Source organism: Uranotaenia lowii, chromosome 2 (assembly GCF_029784155.1).
Source record: "Uranotaenia lowii strain MFRU-FL chromosome 2, ASM2978415v1, whole genome shotgun sequence".
Taxonomy (NCBI): domain Eukaryota; kingdom Metazoa; phylum Arthropoda; class Insecta; order Diptera; family Culicidae; genus Uranotaenia; species Uranotaenia lowii.
Genome location: NC_073692.1, coordinates 187,635,377 through 187,649,557, shown reverse-complemented (window position 1 = coordinate 187,649,557; position 14,181 = coordinate 187,635,377). Strand labels below are relative to the sequence as shown.

General features: G+C 39.7%; 1 protein-coding gene across 1 annotated transcript; it reads right to left on the bottom strand.

Moving 5' to 3' along the window:
* Nucleotides 1-3,207: 3,207 nt before the first annotated feature.
* On the bottom strand, nucleotides 3,208-12,089 carry LOC129742181 (nucleolar protein 4-like). The gene is made up of 5 exons (XM_055734042.1): nucleotides 11,882-12,089; nucleotides 4,791-4,888; nucleotides 4,594-4,722; nucleotides 3,404-4,522; nucleotides 3,208-3,216 (listed from the first exon to the last, which is right to left on the bottom strand). The coding sequence occupies exons 1-5, from the start codon at nucleotides 12,042-12,044 to the stop codon at nucleotides 3,208-3,210; spliced, it is 1,518 nt and encodes a 505-aa protein (XP_055590017.1). The 5' UTR covers nucleotides 12,045-12,089.
* Nucleotides 12,090-14,181: the final 2,092 nt, after the last annotated feature.

Here is a 14,181-nt window from a genome sequence, read left to right as displayed (position 1 = left end):
TGTTCCTACAGCGAATGTTATTTTAACCCTCATCCGCATTAGATTTCATTACCCTAATCAGCACTTGTGGTGTCAATTTGACACCATAAGCTCAAATCGTTATAACTTTTGGCGTGTTAGACCGATTTAAACAAAACTTACATCAAAAGAAACCTTGTAATGTCAGTAAAATATGTTTAGAACATTATATACAGCTAAAGTTACAAGTTTTCTCATTATTCAGCATGAAAGAAAAAAAATCCGAAAAAACATGCCTCACGAAAACTGCTGTAGTTCATATGTTACACGTCCAAAAAAATATTTGCCTTATGCATATGAAAGCTGAAGTTAATGCCTACATCATGGAGACAAGAAATATTTTTTTAATTTTTTTTTAATGAAATGGTCACAAAAAGTTTAAAAAAGTGGTCTAAAAAACCTACTTTTCATTCGATTGCAAGTAAATACTATTTGAGCGATGGTAGAGTTTTGAAAAAAATACGACTACAAAATGTATTAAAATTCCAACATTTTGCTGTCTTTAGATTTTTGATGCAACAAAAATTTAATTAACTGGAATTTTTCAAAGTTCACTACTATGCGCGATTTTTTTACAAGTTGAAATTTCATCTGTTTTTGTGGTCCACTGTCAGGTTGTACCCAGATTATCAGTGCTTTTACTTTGTTTGGACCAATCAAGAGTATATTCATTGGAAAGCACATTTAATCTAAATTCTAGTGAGGTGCTACAATTCACGCTGTGAGATTTCACAAAAATATGAAAATTATAAACGGAAAATCATTCCTGAATTTCTAGAACTACAAGCACCGCGTCCAGCAAATCGTGTTTGTTTGCTTTCCGAGTAGGTACGGTGGGTGGTGATTCGGGCAGAGAGCGAAGCCGACAGACGAAATAATGATGCGTGTCGTGACTAGCAAACGAGAACTACATAGGTACTGTCAATAGAAAATTTCCAACCGCGAAACGTACGACACGCATCATTACTTCGTCTGTCGGCTTCGCTCTCTGCCCGAATCACCACCCACCGTACCTACTCGGAGAGCAAACAAACACGTTTTGCTGGACAAGCTGCTTGTAGTTCTATAAATTCAGGAATGATTTTACGTTTATAATTTTCATATTTTTGTGAAATCTCACAGCGTGAATTGTAGCACCTCACTAGAATTTAGATTAAATGTGCTTTCCAATGAATATACTCTTGATTGGTCCAAACAAAGTAAAAGCACTGATAATCTGGGTACAACCTGACAGTGGACCACAAAAACAGATGAAATTTCAATTTGTAAAAAAATCGCGCAAAGTAGTGAACTTTGAAAAATTCCAGTTAATTAAATTTTTGTTGCTTCAAAAATCTAAAGACAGCAAAATTTTGGAATTTTAATACATTTTGTAGTCATATTTTTTTCAAAACTCTACCATCGCTCAAACAGTATTTACTAGAAATCGAATGAAAAGTAGGTTTTTTAGACCACTTTTTTAAACTTTTTGTGACCATTTCATTAAAAAAAAAATTAAAAAAATATTTCTTGTCTCCATGATGTAGGCATTAACTTCAGCTTTCATATGCATAAGGCAAATATTTTTTTGGACGTGTAACATATGAACTACAGCAGTTTTCGTGAGGCATGTTTTTTCGGATTTTTTTTCTTTCATGCTGAATAACGAGAAAACTAGTAACTTTAGCTGTATATAATGTTCTAAACATATTTTACTGACATTACAAGGTTTCTATTGATATAAGTTTTATATGAAGTTCATAATAATTCAAACGACTTAAATAGATTTTACTTTTGTGGTGTCAAAATGACACCAAAAGTCGGAAAAGGGAGTTTTTTTGTCCAGGCTTCCAGGGTTCGTCCATAAAAATAGTAAAGATGCAATATTGAAGAACTTTTGAATTCATTTAGGGTCCCCGAAGAAATTTTTGTATTTTGAAGCTTCTGAAAGAAGTTACAAGCCTTCAAACTTGCAATGGTGTCAAAATGACACCCTAATGCGGATGAGGGTTAAAATTAACATCTGGACCTTCGAAAATCCGTGTGCCAGGTCACAAGACTTAATTCACGATTTAATAAATATTTTTTCAAAATTTTGAGTAATATTAGCTCAGTGAACTAAAGAGCCGCAGCTTTACATCGAAAGAGCCGCATGCGGCTCGCGAGCCGCAGGTTGCCGACCTATGGCCTAGGGAATTGAATGAAGGCAAAATTACATTTTTTTTTGTAGTTAGAATTTTATAAGTAATGCTAATAAATTTAGCCCCTTAATTAATGCAGCATCATTGTCCATCCTTCGATTTTATTTGTTGTTTTGCCTTAACACATTGGGGACCATGACGTTGTTTTTTTTTGGACCGCGAAGAAAACTAAACCAAGAAACACTGGAATTCAGCATTGTGTATCTCATAATTCACTGAACCAAAAGTTACAAATTTAGTATCTTTAAGCCACCAAAAGTGTGGGGTTCAGTTTTGTAGAATTTCATGATTAATTTCATATCATTCGAGTTTATTTTTTGAACTGCCTTAATTATTGATAAACTAGCATTTGTAAATATTATGACGGTATTTTCTATCCTTTATGACCAAGAAAACTCGTTGAAACCGTCAAAAAAGAGACTGATCAATGTTATCCCAAAGCATCAAATTCTAGACAAAGACGAAATCGATTTTAAAATCAAATTTAAAGTATCCAGTCGAAAAAAATTTCTGCAACCATGTTTTACGTTCATAGGAGTCCAGTACTGGTTTGAAAAAAAAACCAAACATGCCACATTCCCCTTAACAGAAAAAATAATCGAAAAATATCGAAAAACTAATCAATCTTACCCCGGAGTACGATACCTTTGATTTTCAATTGAATTAGGATAAAAACCACCACAGTTTTTTTTTAAAGGTCAATATTTTACATCAATGGTATTAATACGTTAATACCTTAAGTTCATTGAGTTTATGAATTCAGAAAATGCTTCCATGCCTTATTTTCAAAGCGTTTTACTCTCAAAATGCATAAATATGTTGTTATGTTGTTTTGTCAGCCATATCATCAACGGCTACACAGGTGAATCTAACCCAAAAGGCGCTAATAGAAACACTTTCCTCTATAAGTTTTTCAGGTTTTGAATCTTATTTGTCTTATTTCAACCAAAGTTTTTTTTTTAACAGGATTTGATTTTATGTCCCGAAATTTCAAATGTCAACTGCTAATTTAGCCTTTCTGAAATATTACACGAGAACTAGTTCATGTCATGATAACATTAAAACCTTAATCGTGTATTACACATGTATGCAAAGTAATAGGCAAAGGAAAGCTGCGTGCCAATATCAATGAATGATATTTTTTTCATATTGTAAATTAACCCCATGAAGATGAAAAAGGTAATACAAATCTGGCCGGTACTCACCATATTGAGCGCATCGTCATCCGTAACACCCATGCTCCGCGTTAACTCCAGATACGTCGAAGTAATTGGCCTAGCATCGTCTTCGCTAGCAGCGCTTGCCGGCTGTTGCCGATTCATCCTATTCCGCGGATCCTTTTGCAATCTCATGCCACCCGCCGAAGAGCTGACAACTTCGGCTTCGCCGTCTTCTTGTTCGCTTTCATCATCGAACTTATCGTCTTCTAGATTATTATTCAGTCTCACTTTTTCATTCTCACTTGCTGCTGCTGCTGCTGCTGTTTCCTCAACCGTCGAAAGGAAGGGTGGCGCTCCAGGAAAAACTTTTTCCTCGTCTTCATCCTCCGAGGACGAGGATGAGGATGATGACGAAGAAGAATCTTCAGTGTCGTCCCCTAACCCAGCACTTTCTTCTCGTTGCCCCCGGTCGGGGGTACAACTTTCTTCTATAGTAACACTTTTAGGCACTCTTAAAGAATTTCGACCGGATGCTTTATCGGAGTCAGGCGTTCCGGTAAGATCCACTACCGTCACCACCGATTGTTCCTCGCCGGGAGTCTTCGTCATCGAGTGTGTATCACTTCCCCCTACCCCCACCTCAACAACATCCCGACGCTGCTCGCTCAATGGCAGTTTGACGTCGGCGTCGTCGTCGTTGGCATTCCGGCGAACATTATCGTAAAACGTTTTCAACAACTGGTAGTACGTTGAGTTATCATCAGCACTCGAGGCTACTCCAAGCGCACGTTCCTCGCCTTGCGTTTTGCAGTAATCCATCAACTTCGAGTAAATCTCGTCACAATTAGTTAAACTATTAAAACTTGAACTTGTGGGGTAACTTTTGCTACCGTTGCTATTACTAGTACTACTAACACTTGAGGTAACACCTTGCGAGGGCACAGGAATCGTTGCCGTCGTCGTCTTTGGCACGGTATCGGCTTCCTTCTTTCGATGTGATTCGAAGGATTCGTTGAATTTGCTGCTCTGCGGGCTGCATGATTGGTTCGATTCGTTCAACCTCAGATGCGGTGTCTGGGGACGAAGTGCCCGGGAGCACTGACCACAAAGCGATAGGAACTTGGTCACGGCTTCCCGGGGCAGAAAGGCGTACGTTTCTGTAATCTGTCAGTTTAGAAATTAAAAAAAAAAAAACAATAGTTTCCCTTATTTATGATGTAATTCCCGATACTCACCGTCCGATAGGTTCGCTTCTGTCCGGCATGCCGGCTAGAGCGACTTCCCAGAGACACGTGTACCCCGTAGATGATATTGAAGAAATTTTCCACCACCGCTACCTTTTTGTAGGGTTGGGTATCAGTCTCCTAAACAAAGAAAAAATGGATCAAACAACTTCAATCATCATCATCATCAGATTTGTCTTTTAACGTACTGTTGTGTTCGGCGCGAACAGGAGACACCCATCGTTTTCTTCCTGGTTTTGGAACACTGAGATATCCTGAAAACCTTTTGGCTGGAATGTAGTGAAACCTGTGAAAAAGAATTTAGAAAATCATTAAAATCATGTTTTATTTTGGGTTTCCAAAGTAAACAATTTCGTAAATTTATGATGAAATGAGAGGTGAATGTTGAAATTATGCCGGTTACTTTTTCTGTGGCAAAACAGTATGGCGAAAGTACCAAAATGCATGCGAAAATATCAAGCTCATCATTAATTTTCCTTAGCTTTTTAAAGTGAATCCAAAATTATTAATTTGATTACATCAATTCAAAATATAGATACAGATTTTTTTGTCTTCATACCAAAAGACTCGAATTCTGCTATTTGCTTATATTGTAATTGTAATTGTAATTGTAATTGTGATTTTTATTCACGGGAACCTTCAAGTTACAAAATAACTTAGTGACTAGGTCAAGGAAGACACTTTAATGGAATGGAAAAATAAAATAAAATTATCTCCTGTCTAGTGCCCTCTTGAATGAGGCCATGGTGGTCGTCGCCTTAGTCGAGAGTGGGATGTGGTTCCAATAAGATGCTCCATAGATTAGTGTACTTCTCTTCATTGTTGTACTGTGACGAGGAATGATGAAGCACTTAGAGCGATCTTGCCGGGTATGTTGCAGATGGTCCAGTATATATGGCGGGTGCAGTTGGTAGTAGGCATTCCGCATAAAACAGCCGATTCGTTGAAGATAGTGTTCAGGAAGATCGTGACCCAGGGTGGTGTTCCGGACGTTCACTGTGGTGTCTCTACGTCGTAAGTTGTAAATAAATCGAACCGCTCGCGCTGACTTGAAACAGCGGTGAAGTTGTTCTTTAAGTTGGCCCGACAATCCAGGAAAGTATACTACGTCGCAATATGAGAAGAGAGGCATAACTATTGCATGAATAAGCTTCAGTCGTGTGGCGGTAGGTAGTAGCGTTTTACAGTTGCGAAAGGTTCGAAGTGTGCAGTAAACTCTGGATACAACTGAGTTTACTTGTTTCTTCCAGTTGAGGTTTTCATCCATCAGGAGCCCGAAGTTTTTCACGTGCTTTTCCAGGGTGATATTTACGCCACAAAACAAGATGTTGTTTGCAGGAGTTACGGAACCGGACTTCGAGAATATTATTGCTTGCGTCTTCTTGGGGTTAGGCTTAAGAAAATTTTGTGTGCTCCATCTCTCTATAGCATGAAGATCGGCGTTGATTTCGTCAATCAGACGATTGACCTCTGACACCGGACCAGATGTATAAATTTGAAGGTCGTCGGCATAAAGGTGATAGTCGCATTTGAGGCAGACTGTTGATATAAAGCGCAAAAGGAGAGCACTTAAGCACGATCCTTGGGGAGTGCCATCGGTCGATGACCTTTCGGATGAAGTTGTTTGTCCGCATTTCACTTTTTGTACTCTGCTTGTGAAGAATGATTTGACCAGGTTTCCAGCTTCGGGAGAGAATCCAAACTCAGAACGAAGCTTAGCATTCAAGAGTGGAAGTTTGACACTGTTGAAGGCCAGGGAAAAATCGATGAGGACCATTACCGTGCATCGATTTCCGTCTAGATTTGAGACGATGTCGTGGGTGACTTTTACAAGTGCTGTTGTGGTACTGTGGTGTTTTCTGTATCCTGACTGGCAACGTGCCATCACAGCAGGGTTGCATCCATCGAGATAGTCTGCGATTTGGTCCAGCAGGATTTTTTCCAAGACTTTGGACACAGCCAGTAACACGCTAATAGGCCGGAAGTATTTTGGGTCGGCTGGGTGAGTCGTTTTCAGAATGGGGGTCACAATTGCATTTTTCCATACTGTTGGAAAATGTTCACTGTCAATGATCGCATTGAATACATGACAAAGCTACGGTAGTACAAAAGGGCAGAGCATTTTTATGAAGTTTATGGGGATTTCGTCACTTCCAACAGCATTAGATTGAATTTCGAAGATTTTTCTAGAAATCGTAGTAACATCGGTATGCCTGAACTTCATGGTATTGGTAAACGGAGACGCCTGACTGTTTAGCAGGTAGATCAGCAGAAAGATGACGATTTGCGAATCTACGTTTGGCTTGATGGACCAGCGTGTTAGCCCTGTTCCGAGTTCTTTTGTACTCCATCCACTGTGCGTCACCTCGTGATCTATTGTGGTTACGTATTTTACATATATAGGCTAGATTACGAAGAGTAACAGCGCGTTCAACTTCTCGCGTCAACCAAGGATCACGCTTGTCTCTCACAACGATTTGGTGCTCTGGTCATGCCGTACGAGTAGAGAGCGCAGCAGTTCCGTTGTCATTTCGGCTTTGGTTTGGCTAGATTCAGAATCGAATAAGACTTGAAGATTGAGCTCTTGGTAATCAGCATGCAAGGAGTATAGTAGACTGAGTCGATTTGGGGTCATTTTTTAATTTCTCAAACCCTGGGGTCCTCAATGCTTCGTTTTGGTTCAAAACTTATCCATGATTTTTGCAGAATTTTTAAGTAACGTTTACATGAGTAAATTTTAGCTTTAAGGTTTGTATGGGAAAGTTGAAAATTTTGTACTGAAAAATCATCATCATTTTTGTTTCTTCTGTGGAACCAAGCCTGCTTACGGTTTTGTGCCAATTTAAAAATTCTTTTAAGGAGATTTTCCGGTAAACAAGTTTGTCTAAGATCGTAACTTCGTATCTTATTAGTCAAAAATAATAGCTGTTTAACAGGGGTACGTCTTTTGGCTGTGATAAACAATAAATTCAATTGACATCACTGCTGGGTGCCTAGCGAGGTACCTACTACATAACTACTTTTCACGTAATACTTTTAAACTAAGGTTGCCAGATTTCCCGGTTTTATTTGGGTTTGCTAGGATATTTAATTGAAAATTAGGGAACAGTTTGACCCGACCTGATTGCCAAGTTTTCATTGAAAAATGCCCGGGGTTTGCCCGGATTAATTCATTAATGTTTGGCAAATCAAATAAAAAACAAATTGTGTTGTTATTTTGTTTATCTATGCCTCCAAAACGAAATTTTTAAAGCCGGTTTCATAAAAATAATCACGAAAGATTTTTAGGAAGCCCAAAATACGATTTAAAATGTGTCAATAAGCTTTGATGAAATTTTTATTCTTGATTTTTGTAGAGTTTTTTCTAGGATTTGACAAAATTTGCCCGGATTTTTGGTCGTCAGTTTTGAAATCAAATGCCTGGATTTCACCAGGTTTTTATATAAAATTGGCCTGATTTTTCCGGCCTGGATACGTGCTGGAAAAATTCTGGCAACCTTATTTTAAACGTTCGATTTTGTCAACTTTGTAACAATGTTCAAATTTTACTTTACTATTTTAAAAAAACGAATGCCGCAAGGATGGCTAATGCCATATTCGTTCTCATCCTGGTGGTGCACCGGTAGTGCACCAAGTGCTGTCAAAACGTTTTTTTATATGATGATGACAGCAGCTGGTGCACAACCATCTTTTCACCAGATGGAAACGAATATGGCATAATGTCGTAGATTAATAAAACTTTATGATTTTTTTCGATAATCTTGATGAAATTGAAATGCAAAGGAAGATATTTCAGATATTCTAAAAAATGTAAAAAAAACGATTGTATTACATATATTGAATGTCTGAAGATCAAAACTTATGATTAAGTTGAGATGAACATACGGTTACAAATGCAAATAAGTTTTACAGAGGGGAACATCCATGCATGGCAAAAATCCTCAGATCGGCTTGTCCAGTGAAAGAGAATGCATTTTTTTACATCTGCTCCCCCCAAGCTTTGCGGAGAGAGATAAATCGCACTATAAACAAGATTGAGATTGTCAACACTTAAGAATAAGCGAGAGCATTCACATCTACTGATGAAGAGAATTCCTTTTTCAGAAAAATCCAGAGCGCATTGTATAAAGGAGAAGTCTGAGAGCTAACACAGTTTTTTTGGGACGTTTACGAGGAAAGACGCTGACCTCCGAACGCTACCTTATGAGGTTCAAGGTGTCCTGATTTTTCAGGATTCGTACTGATTTTCGAGAGACCGTCCTAATTTTTCAAAAACTCTTAAATTGTCCTGATTTTTTTTGAAAATAATCTGTAATCTGTAAATTAATAGTTAAACCAATTTAGCCGGTAGTAATCTTCAGTTCATGCGATATTTAATTTGTGTTTTTCGGTAATAACTGCTGGTCAGCCAAGAAGCTGCTCAATTCTGTTGCATAAATTCAGGCGTTCACAGCACCTGTGTTTCGCCATTATTAATGCAATTTACTCAGAGCTGCATATAATATTCATAAATCTAGTGGTGTGCTAAAAATCCTGTTTTTTATTTCTTCGCGATGTCCTCATTTTTTTTGACAATACCACCTGGGACCTCTGGCTACCTTTGACAGTTAATTTTTAAAGAAAACATTCAAAACAACAGTGGGCATGATTGCCACAGGTACAGATTTATCTAAAAAAGCACAGATTTTGGCACAGATTTTTTGGATTTGGATGAGATTAGTTGTGATTCCATCATTTGTAAAAAAAAAAATAGACTACAAAATACGTTTTGATGAAGGAAATGAAATCAAAATAGATTGAACATTTTATTAAGAAAATACAGTATTCAGATTTATGTGAAGGAGGTCAATTAACTTACAGTTATTTTCATTGATTTTAATTGAAAATATGGCTTCTGAAATTTTGAGAGCACAGAAATGATATAAACAGCCAAACAAAATAAAAAAAAAAACAGATATTTTTTTAACATTTTCCACTGAGACTTTTTTGGTTGTTGGTACACATTTCGGTGCAGATTTTTGACTAATTTTTTACAATCAGAGTGAAAATTTGAACGTGGCAACGCTGGCAGCAAGGAAGAAATTGCTGTTATTTTCTTGTATGTTATTTTATTTTTTATTTACATAGTATTCCGTCTCACGACATAACTTGACGAACATAATTCCTAAAATTCACTCGGTCCATGGCAACCGTTCAACAATTCCTCGGGGACCCCACGTTCGCCAGATCACGCTCCACTTGGTCTAACCACCTCGCTCGTTGCGCCCCCGCTCGTCTTGTTCCTACCGGATTTGTAGCGAACCCCTGTTTTGCAGGACAGTCGTCCGGCATTCTCGCAACATGTCCCGCCCAGCGTATCCGGCCAGCTTTCACCACCTTCTGGATACTGGGTTCGCCGTAGAGTCGCACGAGCTCGTGGTTCATCCTTCGCCTCCACACTCCGTTCTCCTGTACGCCGCCAAAAATGGTTCTTAACACTCGTCGCTCGAATACCCCGAGTGTACGCAGGTCCTCCTCGAGCAATATCCATGTCTCGTGCCCGTAGAGAACAACCGGTATAATGAGCGTCATAAACAGGTTACACTTCGTGCGAGGGCTAAGCCTTCTCGACCGCAGTTGCTTGTGGAGTCCATAGTAGGCACGACTTCCGCTGATAATTCGCCTCCGGATCTCACGGCTGGTGTCATTGTCTGCGGTCACCGGATCCGCAGGCCAGCATGTACTTCGTCTTGGACGTATTAATCATCAACCCAATCCTTCCTGCTTCGCGTTTCAGTTTGCGGTGGATGTCTTCCACCGCCGCAGATGATCTGCCGACTATATCAATGTCATCGGCAAAGCAGATAAGTTGACTGGATCTGTTGAAAATCGTGCCCCGCATTTCGCCCACCGCTCGTCGAATAACACCTTCTAGCGCCACGATGAACATCATGCAGGATAGACCATCACCTTGTCGAAGCACCCTGCGCGATTCGAATGAACTCGACAATTCACCCGAGATCCGCACACAGCACTGCGTTCCATCCATCGTCGCCTTGATTAGTCTGATCAGCTTCCCGGAAAAGCCGTTCTCGTCCATGATTTTCCATAGCTCGTTACGGTCGATCGTGTCGTATGCGGCTTTGAAGTCGATGAATAGATGGTGCGTAGGGACTTGGTTTTCCCGCAATTTTTGGAGGATTTGCCGTAATGTGAATATCTGGTCCGTCGTAGACCGTCCCTCCATTAAACCGGCCTGATGACTTCCCACGAATCTGTTTGCTTGTGGCGTTAGGCGGCGGAGTAGGATTCGGGACAACACTTTGTAGGCGGCATTGAGGACAGTGATCGCTCGGTAGTTCTCACAGTCCAATGTTTCGCCCTTCTTGTAGATGGGGCATATTACCCCCTCCTTCCACTCCTCCGGTAGCTGTTCTATGTCCCAGATCCGGACTATCAACCGGTGTAGGCAATTGGCCAACCTGTCCGGGCCCATTTTGATGAGTTCAGCTGCGATACCATCCTTCCCAGCCGACTTGTTTCTGTTCAGCTGGCGAATGGCTTCCTTAACTTCACTCATCGTTGGGAGTGGCTTGCACTACCATAGGATTCACAAAGTTGATATCTTATTTTGGTTGGATTTGGAAGGAGGACAATTTACTACACTTGTCATAACCTCGATTTCATAAAAAAAAAACTTTTGAGATTTGAAGAACAGGCTTCAGAAGATATGAATCATCCAAAAAAATCCATGATTTGGAAAAGGGATGAATCAATTCGATGAACTTTTTCAATGGGCATACAAAAAAAGTTGACAGAGCGTCACAAAATTGTGTACATGTGAACACCTCATTTCCTTACATGCATTCAAAAGTGATTTACAAAACAAAGTGTTGCATTTTTTCGAATATACTTTTTACTTTAGGTTACCCAGAAATTTTAAGTTTATAACTTTAAAAAATTAGTGAATTTATTTTTGCTCAGCATACTTAAGAAAATGTTGTTGAAACTGATGGCCAACAGAGAGAAAAACTGTAAATCAAAAAACTTGTTATTGCTTTAAACATCCCACTTATACCAATAATCTCAATTTAACTGTGTTGAGTTATTTCAAAATTTCCTGACATTAAACTTTTTTTGTAACTAACATTTGAATACGAACAAACATAATTTTAGTTGGTTTATTGTCAATGATCGTTGATTGGCTATTTTGTCTTGGTTAGCTCTGGATGGTCTGTACGATTTGTTATTTAATATCAATTTTAATCTGTACTTAACCGACAAATGACGGTGAACTTACCTTTCGACTTGACCCAAAACCGAAACTTGGAGCTGTCCGGATTGTTCATCTCCAGTCCCTTCAGAGCCCGGATGATCCGCGTCTGCTTCTTCAGCGTGATGGTTTTCGTTTTTGCCCTATCGCCATACGTTTTGATCACCCACGGCTGGAAAATCTTCACCATCCAATCAGAACAATTTCCATTCGAATTAATCGAACCGATGAAGACAAAAACGTAAAGGAAACGGAAAGAGAAACACAAATTGTATAAGTGAATCAATCATAAATCACTACAACCGAATGGTCCAATACGAGTGCGTACAACCGCGAGGAAAACATCTCGTAAAACGTTTGCCACGAACAATAATGATAACGACAGGCCGGGCTTTTCCCATTCATGAAAAAGATGTGATGGGACGAGAGCAAATAACAGAAGAATAAAAAAAAACTTTGTGTATACGTAAATTCTCAAACGAAAGCAAAACCGGCGGGCGTCGCGCACTTGAACTGAATAATAAAAGTGGCGAGATATTTATATTTACTTCGAACATCTGATCACGTGTGTAGTCGTATTTCGGTCGTTTCCGCTGTGGCGAATCGTCGTTCTCGTCGTCATCGTCGTCGTTGTCCTTTTCAGTTGCATTCCCCCGGCCACTCAACCTGTTGCTTCCGGGGAGACCGACGACGCTACTTCTGCTTCCGGACACCATCTGTTCCCTGCCGCCAGTGGACGCCGTGGCCATTCTTCCGGCAGCGTAGTGGTGGTATTGTGAATGGAAATCAGCTGTTTGCATCGGCGAGTGGAAGCATTTTTCACTTCTTTTCCACTTGTTGTAGGGCTGTTCTTCCGCCGGGCCACTAACACCAGTACCAACTTCGACTCCCCCGACGCCTGAGTAAGGATTTTCCAAGGTTGGCACCGTCGTCGGTGGAAACATCGACGCCGTCGTCGTCATCGCTCTCATTTCCGTGGCTGTGTTGGTGGAACCGGTGCCGGAGGAATACTTTCGGTCCACGTTCGTCGCCCAGCCCTGGGATCTTACGGAAGCCAGCGAAGAGGACGACGATGAGCGGGAGGATAAAGACGATTCTTTCCGTTTTCGTTTCTGCTGCTGCCGACTGTTTGCGTGCGGAGAAAAATGCTCCAACACAGATTCACCCGGCACCATGGGGGAGGAATTTTTCTCCCCGTGAGTTGAAAAAGTCTCCATCGAGAGAGTTTTCCGCAACGTGGGACTGTTCCCGCCAAAAAAGTTTTGCATATGATGGCCATGCGTCTCCATCGGATTTCCACTGCTCCCTCCAATCCCCAGTGGAAACCCCAAATTTGCAAATCCACTCATCCGATCGGCCATCCTTACACAAATTTCCACCAAATCACGATAATACAGAAACAATCATATGCAACAACCAATTTTCAATAACACAAAATCTCACAAACTAATTTAAATTAATCAACCAACAAAAAAGTCCATTCAAACACAATAAATCAAAACGTAACAAACGATAGTGTAAATCAACAAAACTCCCGGGATCCTCCCGATGCAAACGCTAGCAATACATTCCGGTAACTGACCGAGATGGACCATCAAAAATTTCGATCCAGATCGAAAATCTTCCAACTACCTAGAAGAAAACCCGTTTTTCCAAAAAGCCAAAAAAATCAAGACACGACGAAAACCACCGCAAAAGAAAACCCCCGAAAATTCGGCTATATGTTGCTTCCGGAAATTGACCCCTTGCCTTGTGTAAGAAAAAGGAACACAAAACGGATCCGGCATCAAAACAACTTATCCTATCTCTCCCTCTCCAGCTCTTGGGCATTAAAACTCTCGCGAGCTTTTTCTCGTGTGCAGGAATTTTTCCCCTCCGGAAAGAGAGTGATTTTTCTTCTTTATTTGTGTTGGTGTTGTGAATGGTTGGCGGAAAAGAAAAGTGATATTTTCGGTTGTTTTTTTACAAAGCAAAGGAATCTAACTAGAGGAACACCGAAATTTGGCATTTTATATTACAACACTCGCTGGGCCAAATTTTACAAATTTAGTAACTTTGAATTAACAAAAATTATCTGTTAAATTTTGAAGAAATGAGTTTGATAACTAAATTAAGTCAAATCCCATTGCTTTTAAGAGTAGCTTATTCGTATAAGCGAAAATACGAGAATTCTCGTTTTTGGTTCGCAATGTGTCATTTAAGCTGTCGAAATTTGCTCGATTCGAAAATTTCCTTATTACGTGCGTACTTAGTGGATGCGTTCATTCTTTTTTTTTTAAAGTTTCATAAAAAAATATAAAGGTGCCTAATTTATTTAGTTCCATTTT